The sequence below is a fragment of the Puntigrus tetrazona genome, chromosome 11, assembly GCF_018831695.1.
Source record: "Puntigrus tetrazona isolate hp1 chromosome 11, ASM1883169v1, whole genome shotgun sequence".
Lineage (NCBI taxonomy): Eukaryota > Metazoa > Chordata > Actinopteri > Cypriniformes > Cyprinidae > Puntigrus > Puntigrus tetrazona.
The window spans coordinates 13,176,629-13,191,628 of NC_056709.1; the positions used below are offsets into that span (position 1 = coordinate 13,176,629).

A 15,000-nucleotide genomic window follows, 5' to 3' on the forward strand; every position below is an offset into this window, starting at 1 on the left:
CTAGGTACAAGTTTTGGACAAAAACGTCCACATTGAAACCCATTCAAACTACGATTTTTAATCACAGGGCCTATTTATCTAAAAAATGATGCATTAATTGTTAGCGGGCTTCATTGTGTTGGCAAGGCTTCAAAATAAAAATTTTGCTTTATATATCCTGTTTTCTGCTCATGCATATAGGCCTTTTTCTCTTTGAGTATTTCACTATAATAGAGAAATATGCATCTATGTATATGCATCTATATGAACGCGCGCACATGGGTGTATATGTATGCGTTTAATCAAAAGTTTTCCATCATTAATCGGGGGAAGAATGAGAAAAAATGTTGTCGTGATATTCCCACGCATGATTTAAATGGGAGTGCTAGGTGTATAAATTTACAATACTTCAGAGACAGACCGGCTTTTTACTTAAAAAATGCATGAAACCCATACAAGCATATCACATTAAATCTTATACATCTTATAAAACATTAACCACAACTAAAGATGTTCAAATTAAAGAGTACTTAGTTACACTCACGGCACTTTACTTTCCGACAGGCTGCAGTCGACACGTATTAGATCAAACTGGAGTTTTTCAAATATATTCATATTTTTCATCCTAGTTATTAAAAAATAGCTGGTTTGACCATCTCAAATGCGACGCATTTGCTAGGTTTGAGCGTTGAATAGCATTACTGTAGATACAATTGGAGACGAATCGTACTAGGCCTAAACTAATAATCACAGACGTTACAGACGGCTCGCTCGCATAATGTTTCCCAGCAAAATGCAATATTACACGCATGGTATCTAAAGTTCGTAAATTATTTTAATGAAGAATCTGCCCACGGCTGCTTATAGTACTGCTGAAGTGATATAGCGTTGTAATGTTATTTTTCATACAGTGCTACTTTTATTGCTTTTAATATTGCTGCTATCATAATAAACACTTTTTGAACTCCAGATGTCGTTGCTCTTTAATGTGATGATGTTCGTGTGACATTCTTCCATTTTGTTCATAAAAAGCTCGTCTCTAAATGTCTTGTGCGTCAGGATAGCATGACATTTTTCCTCATTTCATCATTAGTGATGGGAAGACTGTGGTTGATATTGTTAATTAAACCTGTGCTACGGTATTGCCGTTCATACAGGCTACAGCTACAACTATTTGTAGTTAATTAAAGTGTCGATTTGATAAATAATGCAGATATCGTGTGGGTGTGTTGGTATGCGTGTCGTAAAAAAAAGGCGCATGTGTTTTATGGTAATAATTGAGAGAGAGAGAAAAATCTACTGTACATCTCAAATCAATCGCCGCGTGCACCAGAGGGGTTTCGCCTGCATCTAATATAGGAAAATTGGTACTGCGCCCCAAACAAAATTTACAGAAAGCTTAATTTTTGATTATCATTCTCCAATTCAGAACACAATTTTAGGTTGTAGCAGGTTTAGAGTTTAGCATGTTTCATAAAATATAACTTTTTCTACTTCAACAGTAGTCTGCCATGGGACGTCTTTAAAATGAGACTTAACTCTGTGCTCTCAAGCTTTAAGAGCTTTTTTTTGATATGGGTATTATATACATCACTATAGACCGATGTGTAACTGTTTTAAATCGATGCACAAGGGTTTAAAGGAAAAGCAGTAATCGCTATTCTTTGTGCAGTTTTACCGTGACGGATCAGTTTCTGGTCAGCCAGGAGTAAGTAATAGATATTATATTGAATGCATGGCGCAAATGCATGGGTTTCGGATCCCTGTGGTGAATCTGGATGTAGGCCAGCTTGACGCTCGCTATCAGTGTGGAATTAGACCCTTAGTGCTGCCGTTATCTCCACTGTGTTTGCTCAGACTTCACAATCGTCAGCGCTGCCATCCAGCTCTGGTTTAACCCATAAACACCCGGTTGTCATGCAACATTTTGAGAAAATTACTGACAGCGGCTGACTGTAACTGTCTGCTTATTGACATTCTTTAAAAATATCTCGTTTTGCGTTCTCCAGATGAGAGAAACTGGTTTGGAATAGCCTGAGGGTGAAAAAATATGCTTTCAATTTTTCTGGGACAGAGTGGCCTGTATGATAAAACGTATTTTAATTATGATATCCGCTTATTATTATGCACAATCGTCTGTGATATTTGTCTGTTGGATGTGTATCCTAAAAACTTTCCTTTTCGATTTGACGATTGGTAACGAGCCTCCACAAGCTTTCGTGGTTGTGGTTGCCAGATGTCAAGAGTTTCAATCCACCAAACAAATCTTTTTCTTATATCGATGTCTTTTCTGTCCAGTGGTTTGCTTAATCTTCCCAACCTGGCAACCATGCACTCACACTCTGTATTACCCGAAAATGTGCAGATTTTTTTGCAATCTGAGGTCAAATTCTCTCTGTTGTCCTTCACGCAGTCATTTTCCGCCCATGCAGATTGGATGAAAACCATGCAAGTTGAAGTTTTCTTGTGCTTATGTGAAAGTGTAGTCAATAATTGTGACTTTTGTTCAACTTTGTAAAACATATATTAAGATATTTTTATGAAATCTTAGAGTTCTTGCCCTCCGTTGTATGTGCATCCTTAAAAATAAAGGTGCTTCACAATTCCATAGAAGAACCTTTTTTGTCTAAATAATTCCATAAAGAACCTTTAACATCTAAAGAACCTATCAGGTTTTTTCTTCAGATTATAAAAATGTAAGAAAGGTTCTTTAAAGAATCGGGAACCAAGAATGTTTCTTGTATGGTATCGCTGTAAAGAACCTTTTGAAACGCCTTTCATTAAAACCCTAATTGTAAACTAAAATTTTAAATGGCACCTAGAGGCTTTTTTTTTGTTTCATTTCAAACTGAGAATTGCCATTTTGGACGAAAATGTTTGATTTCTCCAATTTTGGTGCATATTATATATTGATTTATGGGGTCTTTAAACAAGCAATATTTGTCTAAATAATTCCATGAAGAACCTTTAACATCTAAAGAACCTTTTAAGGTTTTTTGTGGCAAAAGAAGCTTCTTCAGATTATAAAAATGTAAGAACGTTTCTTTAAAGAATCGGAAACCAAAAATGTTTCTTGTATGGTATCGCTGTGAAGAACCTTTTGAAACACCTTTTTTTTTAGTAGTGTAGTACATAAAAACACAAAATACATAAACCATAAACTGGTTCTGGAAGCTCAAACATGTTTGCGTGATGTGCCAGAAAAGTCTTACTGTTTCTCCCGTGTCAACATCCAGAGCAAGATATCACAATAACTTTATTGCACATTGATAAAGAGGTATAGTTTTCTGCAGGGGGGGGGGATAGGATCTTGCGTGACACTGAGAATGTCATTGTCTGCAACACAATATTCTCGGTGCTGAAAGGTTTTAAATACTGCTTTATAGCCAAAGGCCTCAAATGCACAAGATACTATGGGAACGGACATCTTGAGGAACAAAATGGCCAAAGGTGTTATTAGGGAGAAGGGCATCGTCATTATAGAGATGATTTGATTAAACAAGTTTAACTTTGGATACTATAAACAAGGAAATAAAGTCAACGGGAGTAATTCAGGCACATTTAGCACCGAGCCAGCATCGTAACGTGACAACTAACGATATGTTCAGCGAAGCATTGCATGAAGTGTAGACACTGTCATGATGAAGGGTTTACAGATGCAGAATCGACTAAGGTGTGGTCAGGACTGATGACAAATAATGCAATGCAAATGCGAGGGGAAAACTGATAATTTCATTATAACACGAGATCACAATGATTAAGTTAGAAAAATGACCACGGAATAGGCTGTGTATTTCTTGCCATGCAAGACAGCGTTTTTGAGCTATTCTTCAGCTGCGGTAGAGTTGGTGAGTTTGTTTGGTTTTCAGTCTGTGATTCTGTTTTTTCAAGATTTAGTGAGCGGGTGAACATTTGAACCTTGAAAGACAGATTTGAATGAGGTAGAACCATTTCATAAAACGAATCAAAAGATATTCTTTTGTCTTTAACTCGGGTTTCAAAGTACTGTATGCATAGCATAAAGGATATTAATGTTTTTTTTCTCATCTACTTTGTGGCCTCAGAAGACTTTGAATGTACTGCCCGCTGTTTCATGAATTTAATTAAAAACAAAAATCAGAAAGTTTAGTTATTTTCTTTTCCAGAGCAAATGAATAAATATTCAGTGATCTGTTATCAGTGATGCAACTTAAAAACAGGATTTCAATTCTGCTCCAGTTTGTTATTGAACTATGAATATGTGAATGTAATTCATTTATTCAAATATACATTAAATAATGAACATATGAGTTGCTATTAAAGTTAAGCCAATGAACCTAGACACGAGCCAGAAAAAACCCTAATTGTAAACTAAAATTTTAAATGGCACCTAAAGGCTTTTTTTGTTTCATTTTAAACTGAGAATTGCTATTTTGGACGAAAATGTTTGATTTCTCCAATTTCAGTGCATAATATAGATTGATTTATGGGGTCTTTAAAAAAAGGAAAATTTTCTGCTTTTTTTCTTCCTCAGATAGGCCCCTGTGCGTGGGGGTCATCTTCCCCTTAACTGTCTGCTGGTGTCCATCGAGTACAAGACCATCCCTTCCGGTTTCCTGAAGCCCTGCCTTCTGGATCAAGCTCACAGAAAAGCGGTCCGTTTCGACTGTGCGGGGAAGTAAAAGGGCCGAAATCCCAGCGTGACGCGTTTCCCAGGCAATGAAGCTGCAGGCGGTGATGGAGAACCTGCACAGACAGCAGAGAGCCAAACTGCTGATGGAGCAGGCGGGGCAGTCGCACAGCCCCGCCCCGATAGGGGAGGAGCTAAAGGCAATCTCCACCTCTGACACGGAGCAGGCGCAGATAGCGGCGCTGGCAGCAATGCGTGCGGTGGCCGCTGGACTTCAGAGGGCCGACAGCCCCATGTCTGAGCGCAGCAGCGCAGGGGACGACGATGATGACGAGGAGGAGGAAGACGAAGGGGAGGAGCAATACAAAGATATGATGGGGTCTGAGGAGGAAGAGCAGATGTGAGTGGGCCTTCATATGCAAACGAGTGGTGGTTTTACATTTATAAATGCAGCTGAATTACTGACTGTTGCATATGGATAGGTGTTAAAGGATGTTTTTTAAAAACATTGTTATAGCAAGTTGCTTTTGTTTTGGCTGCATTTATTTGATAGAAAATGCTCTGTAATATTGTATTGTAATATTTTAAAATGTAATTTGCAAGGATGAATTTTTTGCATCATTACTCCAATCCTCAGCCTTCAGAAATCATTCTAATCATTCTGCTCAAGAAACATTTGATTTTTATCTATAATGAATATTAATGCACCGTTATACACTACCATTCAAAAGTTTAGGTTAGTAAAAAAAAAAAAAAAAGACTTTTATTTAGCTAGAATGCATTAAATTGATTAAAACCGTAAACTGACCGTAAAGACAGTTAGAGGGAATTTCTTTCAAATGCTGTTTTTCTGTCTATAAAATGTTATATTAATGAAAACAACAATGTATTTTCCACAAAAATAATAATAAGCAGCGAAAACTGTTGAAAGCGTTGATAATGAACAGCTGTTTTTTGTATTTAAAAATATATTGCAATAGAAAAACCTCTTTTAAATTGTAATATTTTATAATATTAAGTTTTTCAGTTTATTTTTACTTAAAAAAAAAATGCATCCTTGGTGAACATAAAAAAACTCCTTTCCAAAACAAAATCTTTATTATTGTACTTTTAACTTGTAGTGTATGATGAGGGGAAATACAGATAATAAAATTAAAAAAATCCATAATTTGAGCCGTATATTTCAAAAATCAGATTTTTGCTTCATTTATTTAAAGCAATAAAAATGACTAAAAGAAATATGCTAAATAGAAACTGGACAAATATACCCTCACATATTCAAAAAATGGGCCTGCTGTGTGTGTGTGTGTGTGTGTGTGTGTGTGTGTGTGTGTGTGTGTGTGTGTGTGTGTGTGTGTGTGTGTGTGTGTGTAATGGTATGGTCAATATGGTATTTGGATGGTGATTTAATATATTATTATATTATATACATAACAATATTTCATTGTTTTTATTATTAAAGTTCTAATTTGCCTAAACGAACAAGCATTCCTCTCTTAACATTTCATCTCGTGTTTTCCTTTGCAGAAAACAGAAATGGGATGAAGATGACTTCGAGGGTGAGATGGAGGAAGACTATGACGACGATCTAGGAGACGAAGGGCTGCCGTCGGGCCGTGAGGTCATCACCCCGGGCAGAGGCATCCTCCTCTTACCCCACCGTCACCTACACCCTCACTCCCAGCTGCTAAAGCCTCGGGCCGGTTCTGAGAGCGAACCACGGCCGCTCACTCACTCCGCTCATTCATCCCACGGGCCACTCCACGGACAGGACCACGCTGACTGGACCTATGAGGAGCAGTTCAGACAGGTCAGGAATTTTTTTTTTTTTTTTTAATTAATTGCCTTATTAAAAGCACCTGTGTTGTTTAATGTCGAATACACAATTTAATGTACTCGCCGTCATGTTATTCCAAGTTTTATACGCAAAAGAAGATATTTTGAAGGAAGTGGGTAGACTTACAGTCGATGGTTTAATTTTATGGAAAAAATAGTATTGGCTACCAGCTAACATATTAATTTCGTGTTCAACAGAAGAAACTCTAGTTGAACTATATTTTGTAATTTTTTTTTTTTTTTTTTTTTTTTATAAATCATAAATGGTATGAATTATATACATGTAAATATTTTTCACATATTTTTCAAATATATACTGCATGTATGTGTGTATATATATATGTATATATATATATATATATATATATATATATATATATATATATATATATATATATATATATATATATATGGCACTATTTACTATGTGCATGTATTTAAACAAAATGTGCATGTTGTGGATATCCTACAAATACAAAAAAAAAAAAAAAAAAAAAGATTAAGCAATCATTATTGCTCTTGATATTGTTGTAATGATTAAAAAGCCAACTAATAGTATGTTTTTTCTGGATACAGACAAAATAAGCTAAGACAAATATCTGAATGAATTTCTTTTTATGCGTTTTTAAAGCACACCGATTATTTCAGTGGCATATAAAAACTAAACTGGAGTAAGTTATGTAAAGAAAGCCAGCACTGAAGTGTTTGTTGTAGTCGCTTAAGCTGTCTGCATTGCAAAACACACATTTTTTTTGTTTTGTAGTTTATTATGAGGAGAGAAATTGCGAGCGTAAATCCATCAGTAAGTCGCGGCGATGAATCAGAGCGCCTCTGATTGGCCGTTGCGTTCACAAGCGCAACAGAAATGTGCGTGATTGGATATAACGTTCTACGCCGCGAGCTGAAATCTGATGCAGCATCAGCAAATCTCCTGTAAATGTAACGTTTTTTCCCTCCTATCTTAAATATTGAAAAGGCATTTTGTTAACTTTGGTGGTGTTTTTGGCCCCAAGCATTGCTATCCTGGTAGACAGAGTAACTTAAAACGGGTCCTGCTGCAACGATGTTAGTCTAAAAAAATAAAAAATAAACACACCTCGCACACCTGGATGGTTGCAAAGAATGGTGTGTAAAGAACAGAATTTGTTGCTTTCACTTGTCCCAGTGCAAATATTTATCTGCAGTGTCAGTGCAATACGTTTGATATAGCAGCGTTACGGTCTAATGATCTTCTGAAGCGATTGTGCCCGGACAGGTTTGTTGAAGCAAAAAAAAAAAAAAAAAGTCTTTCAAATGAATATTTGCAAGCAACGACAGCGTGGCAGCTTGAGGAAATAACTCGGCTGCTTGATGTGGGGCCGACGCCGCTGTGTTTCATGCCGAGCGTGAGATTTTGTGAAGTGGGTTATGAAAGCAGAACTCGTGAACCAAGCAAGAGTCATTGAGTTCATCTGACCAGCCTTCTCAAAAAAAAAGAATTGGGATGTTTTCAGTCGCGCTGGTGCACAGCTAACTGCAAACTAGATGCATTAACTCCAATATCGCTCTTCTAGCTGTGATCCTGATATTGTGGTTCATGCATTTTCTTGCTGTTTGTTAAACCTGAACCATATATCAAACCCTGACATCCCCAACACGCATTATCTGTCACGCAGCCGTGTATTAGCTGTGGTTGTTTAGCTCGTAAGCGCAGGCTGTGGCTTGTTATGATGTCATGTGAGCTGAAATAAAGATAGGTTCGAGGCATAATTACAGATTGTCATCGCGCAGAATCCCATGCATGCGTATTCTCCAAATGAACTTTGAACAACAAATCGGTTCGTAGAGACTGTCCGAGCCGATGAAGCATTGACAGGCGGCTTTGTTACACGCTAAAAGCCAAAAAAGTTTTTTTTTTCACGGAACCAACATCTCAGGTGCACCAGCAAAATGCACAAAATTCAAAAAATTAATTTTTAATTTCGTAAATTCGGTAATTTGAAAATGCAATAAAATTGGTTAATCGTTAATGCGGTTAATCGTTAATAGTAGCGCTCATTAGTTGCGTCCGAAAATGAATTGTGTGTGCTATACATTGTGCATTTAAAATATAAACGTAGATATTTCTTAAATGTATACGTTGCGTGTGCTTACGCAAAAGAATAAATGCGTAAGAGAAATATAATTATGTGAACAAAAAAACGTTTCGGACGCGATAATACATTAAAGCATTAGCTTGTAGCATTAAAAAATGGTTTGATTCCATAAACAAGATCAAATCAAAGCGATTAAACGTCAAAGAAATGCATTAAAGCTAACAGAACAAGTGGCGGGTCTACTGCGCTTACACCTCAAGACCTTTTTTGCTGTGGTTATTTTGTCAAACATTGCAATTTCCGATTTAATGCAGCCGCAATTCTCGAAACGTAATGGCGTGCGCGTAGCAGCCTGAAAAATGGCGCTTTTTGTAGAGAAAGCGAGTAAAGAGTGAAGCTATAACTTCAAGCCTACTTCCGGTTTAGGGAAGTTCCACTCGGATCACAAGATCACTCTTTTTTTTCAGAAATCAATAGAACAGCATTATGTTTGGCGTTTTAATGTGATATAACGTTTGTAGAGTAGCTCGTTATTTTTCTTTTGCATTTCCCTGTAAGTAAGTGGCATGGCGTCACGCTCAAAAATGGTATTTTTCCTATTTAAAGGAGCAGGGTGTAGTGTTTTACGAGGATCTACTGACGGGAAATGAGATCGGGCGAATGGATTCAAAGACGGTAAAATAAAGTAACCTCATCGTAACCGGTTTTTTGAAGCGCGCGTCGAATGCTGACGGTTTACGGTGAACTTCATGGGGTGCATGGGAAAAAGTGGCGCGCTTACTGAGCGAAACCTGTCTGACTTTTGTCAAAACTAGTCGGTGAGATCATTTGCGGCTGATTTGTGGAACTGAAAGGCACCGCGGAGCAGCACTCAACCGAACATGTTGACCCTTTCACAGGCTCCAGAAGATCCCTGACCGTCCGTACCCTTCCTGGGGGATTTTCCAAAGCCTGATTATTACTCGACGTTTTCTGCCCTGCTTCTGTGAACAAGGCCGTGGGCATGTGACGTGCTGAGTGAAGCGTTTGCAGGTGTTTACGACTGTTGGTTAGCGGCCGACAGAAATGCTATCGGCGCTTCAGCTCAAGCGCGATCTTCATATCAAGCCGTTGCCAGAAAACGTGAACATTGTGGGCAGTTACGCAATCGAGACGCGGCAGCCGTGTGTGTACGTTGAGATGTTGCGCAATGATTGGGGCGGCGCTTGAATGGTTGTATAATGAATACTTTACACCTCCGCTCCGTTCGTAACGTGAAACTGGACGATGAGCCTGGTCGCAACGGCACACGCTAAGGGTTTCGGGCTTTTTACCTGTTGCGCTACGAGGCTAGTTACTCTAGTTTGGATTGTGTGTGTGTGTGTGTGTGTGTGTGTGTGTGTGTGTGTGTGTGTGTGTGTGTGTGTGTGTGTGTGGAAAGGGTTAAGGGCCGTGGTTTATTTTGGGCAGGTGGGTGGGGGCAGTGAGGAATGCGCCTGAGGGAAAATGATAATCTGGACCCTGGCAGAACAAGAATTGTAAAAAAACAAAAAAAACGCCAACGTCTTTATCGGCTGTCACAGCTGGAACCTTTCCGAACTGAACTCTGGCACACTTTTAACAAATGAAAACCCATGACTCATTTCTGCGGGTCTTAAAAAGCCTTCACAAACAAACACGAGCTGGTAAAATCGTGGCGTTGAAGGTTGCAGAAAAACGATCCTCGTTATTTCTGTTTGTCTGCAATCCTTCAACAGAGATACGCTTAGTTGAGATGCAAAGCCAAGTCTTGTTTCATTAAAGGAAATTGTAATTAATCAAACACACACACTCACATATTATATTTGTTATTTTAAATATACAGTAGTCAACATTTGAAGTGTGTGTGTGTATATGTATATATATATATATATATATATATATATATATATATATATATATATATATATATATATATATATATATATATATATATATATATATATATAAAAAAAAAAAAAAATATATATATATATATATATATATATATATATATATATATAACTAAATATATATATATATATAATATATATATATATATATATATATATATATATATATATATATATATATATATATATATATATAATTTTAATTTGAGCCCACTGGCAGATAATAGCCAGTTTTATCAAAAACTCACAGAAAACAAAACTACTCATGTCATTTTTCTTCTCAGGTAAATGTATCTTGATGTAAGAATCTTTAAATGTTTGTAAACAAGACAAATATACCATTGTTCATCTTTTTTTTTTAACAGCTGTTCTGGTGGTTTGGAGCAGAGCTGCTTTCTGTAAAATGCATTTAAAAGAAAAAGGAAGTCGTATTAAGGTCTTTACATAATCTTTTCTTCTTCACTCGGTCTTTCAGAAGCGTGCCTTTCGTTAAAGCCTGCAGTGAGCCTGTCCTCCGGCGCTGCGCAGGCTGACAGCTGCTCTCTTTCCTCAAACAGCTGGGACGCGGCCAAAATAAATGCAATGCCTCCGTGTCTCTGATTATGTTTGATACAGATATTAATTAATCGTGTTTTAAGGCGTGCTGCCAAAGCCTCTGACACAACTATCTGCTTCTGCCATAAAGTCAATTGAATAAAGAAACAGATTTATTCAGCGGTATCAAAAATGACATATCGTAATCATTGACACAATGAAGACGGCTTGTAGTAGTGTTGTCTGCAGCTGGCCAAGATTGTGGTTTTAATTCATTGCAATTGTTCTGATTTGACCTTTTTTTTATTATTCTGTGTTGTTCGTTGCAGCATTGCAAATTCGTTTGTTGCAGATTTTTTGCAAATGGTCTTTTCGGTGCCGGCTGGTGATCACGGTTTCATCAACAGCATTTTTAAACATTTCTGTTTAACTGAATCAGTCTGTGAACAGAATTTTATAGACTATGGTGTATATGGTGTATATGGTGTATCTATATGTACCCACTGTCTGGGTGGTTTTATGCAACTTCCTCTTCCTGATAACAGAACTAACAGTGACAAACACTACTTAAAAATCCTTTGTAGCCTTGTGTGTGTGTGTGTGTGTGTGTGTGTGTGTGTGTGTGTGTGTGTGTGTGTGTGTGTGTGTGTGTGTGTGTTAATAATAATAATAAATATAAATTATTTTTATTTAATAATAATAAATAATATTATTAACATTATTGCAATAATAATAATAACAATAATAATAATTTATTATTATTATAATATTAAAATAAAATTTATTGCACATTATTATTAAATATAAAATAAATTGCACATTTTTAATTTATTGCATTTATTATTATTAAGTCTTGTCTCCTGAAAAAAAGTCTATTATTATAGAATAATTTTTCTATTTTATCTAATTGTTTTGTAAATTATTTGAAATTAGCCAAATAATTTTTTTTTTACATCCAAAATAAGTTTACATAATGTGTGTGTATGTGCTGTGCGTATTTATTATGTATATATAAATACACGCACATACATGCATACGTGTGTATTTAATATTTATGCTATTCTTATGCCTTAAATATATTTATATGTAATGTATATGAATATCAATATTTTCAAAATATATGCTGTGTGCATTTTTATATATCAATACGATACACGCATACAAGTGCATATAATAATAATAATAATAATAATAATAACTCAACCTTCTAACACTAGCTCTCTCTATATTATCTACTTTTAAATCTTTTTATTTATCATTTATAAAATGTGCTTTAGATTAACTGGGACATATTTGTTAACATTGATATTAATTAATTTAATATAAAATGAGTTCTAAAGCTAGCTTATTAGAGCCGTTGTTTATTTGAATGCTCGTAAGCACGTATATTAAAGCGGCAGGTTCCTACAGTACGTGGTAACCCTAAACGCTCTACAGTTGATCGGATTTCAAGGGGAGTGTCTCTGATTTCGTCACCACTTCTACATCAGTTTTAGAAGCAGGGTGATAAAGAGCGAAGCAAAACCCAATATAAACAGGGATTTCTTCTACACGTTTACATTTTAGTGCAACCTAATACGCACGATTGAGTTGATTTAGGAAAGTGGATGCATTAGCTGAAGTTGTTTTGTGTAAAAGTGCAAACTCAAATTTTCAATTAAAGTATTTATTTCGTCTTCCGATGTTCCAAACCTTTATGACGTGACTCGGAATTGATTTTTAGGTGAAACCTGCCGTTTAACTGTACAACCACCGTAATGCACAACCTTTGCATATAACTGGCGATACTGCAGCATCTGGTCGATTGTGTTGCTCTGTGGTTTAAGGTGGGACTGGTCTTCCCGTGCAGCTGGACTTGAGAGCGTACTTTTAGCTCGTTTCGTCACAAACCGACTGGACGTGTTATTGCCCACGAGGCTGTCATGACATAAGTGTGAAAATATTTCTCACTTTGCAGCGCTGTAAAATGCTACGCTTCTTCCTCTCGCACCGACTTCCTGAGAAAAAGAGAAGTATCCTTTGATGTGCGCCGTAAATGTGAACAGCAGGGAAAATGGAGCCCAGATGGACAGTAAAGAAAAGAGCTCTTTAAAAATTCATCACACCCTCTACAGTCAGTTGCCATTTAGTGGTTTTAACATTAAACATTGATTTGCTCGCTGCAAATTGAGGGGGAGAACCATTTAAATGCTCCAAGCTGATATTTTTATGTTTTAGTTGCAGTTTTGATTCATTGTTTCCTCAATATATTCAAGGATTTTACTCGTTTTTAGAATTTACGTGCACTAATTACATATCATTATATTTATTATTATTATTATTATTATTATTATTATTATTTTATTTATGTTATTATTGTTTATTTTTAAAATTATTTTTTAATTTATTTATTATTATTATTATATTTATTATTGTTATATTATTAATTATTTTAAAAATTATAATTATAATAATTATTATTTTATTATTATTATTTATTTTTAATATATTATTATTATTATTATTATTATTATTATTTAATTTATGCTATTATTTATTTATTTTACAAAAATAATTTATTTATTATTATTATATTTATTATTGTTATATTAATTATTTTTAAAAATATCATTATTGTTGTTATTATTATTATTATTTTTAATATATTATTATTATTATTATTATTATTATTATTATTATTATTATTATTATTATTATTATTAGAATGGCTGTAAAATTTTCTCAAACTCTTGCTAATTATGTTCCATCGCTTTACCAGTTGCTAATTAAATTTGGCATTGTTCTGCTATTTATATTAATAATTTTGCTCCAAAAATATGCCTTTTTTTTTTCTTTTTAAAATTTCATTAGAATTATCAGTGACCCTTTATTTCAGCGTCTCTTAACTAGTTGCTTATTAACGTGCATATTTTATTCGACATGCATATTACAGTAACATTTTCGAATCCGTAACACTTGTTAACTATAACTACGACGTATACCTCAATACATTTTTTATTTGCTGCTCATTAATATTTAGTTCGGCAGTTGTTAAGTTTAGGCATTGGGCAGGATTAGAATAAGGTCATGTAAAATAAGCCATAGCTAGGTGCTTAATTAGCACTAATAAATGGCTAATATTCTAGTAATATGCATGCTAATAAGCAACTAATACACATTACCATAAAATAAAGCATTACCAATATTACTTATCCTACATAACGTATCCTACCCGACTAACTTAAACTTACCAAATAACTAATAATAAGCTGAAAAGCATGCATTTATTGAAGAAAAAGTCATAGTTAATCGTGAAAAAGTAGTCCCTAGTTAAATATTATCTGGAATTAATAATCAAGAGTATATATGCTTGCTGTTTTGTTTGCAAACGATCGAATGTGTGAAAACAGACTGGGTGCATTACACTTTTATTTGAGCAGAATATCTCTACAGATCGCTAAACTTCAATTTGCATGTTAATGCAGAGCGTGCTCGTTGTTGCCAGGTTGGGAAGATTAAGTCAACCACGGCGTTTTCACGGGACGCTCTCAAAAGGGGATTTTACCCTTTGACACCTGGCAACCGCAGCGACGTAAGCCATATTAGAACGAAACTTTTCAGGATAAATACCCAGCGGGGGAAATACGGCAAACAGCTATTCTCAATAAATCAATAGCACCAGATAGCGATTAAAAAGTGATTTTTTCCCGCGCGAATTCCAGGTTTGTATAAACAAATGAAGCGCCCGCAGCTCGGCTGTTTAAACACATCGGCGCCTGATTTGCCTAATTCACGAATTTGATTTCGCCGCTGACCTCTTGCGAGTCAACCGTTTAATTATTCCTCTCTCAGAGGGAAAAAAACACGGCGAATGAGCAAGGCTCGTTAATGCAGACGTGAGCTCATGTCTTCCTATTTCGTTTCAGACAGACGTCTCCCACAGGCATGCTGCCATTCTAACAGCTTTAATTGCCCGCGCTCATGTCCGAGCAGGAAAACGAGCGCTTGTAGACAGGAATTGCTGTTATGGGGGAGCAGCTCGTAGCTGGATGCTGTCCAGACATTGCTGCTGCTTCGG

At 35.7% G+C, this 15,000-nt stretch overlaps 1 protein-coding gene across 3 annotated transcripts in view; it reads left to right on the forward strand.

The window, feature by feature from the left end:
- Positions 1-15,000, forward strand: part of arid3a (AT rich interactive domain 3A (BRIGHT-like)) — a 45,930-nt gene that overhangs the window by 11,868 nt on the left and 19,062 nt on the right. For all 3 annotated transcript variants that reach the window (XR_006252101.1, XM_043252484.1, XM_043252485.1), the window contains exons 2-3: positions 4,493-4,988; positions 6,116-6,398. Coding sequence is in view for 2 of the 3 variants with exons in the window: in XM_043252484.1 (XP_043108419.1) it covers positions 4,678-4,988; positions 6,116-6,398 (594 nt within the window). In the remaining variant the exon portion in view is untranslated. The remainder of the gene's footprint in view (positions 1-4,492; positions 4,989-6,115; positions 6,399-15,000) is intronic.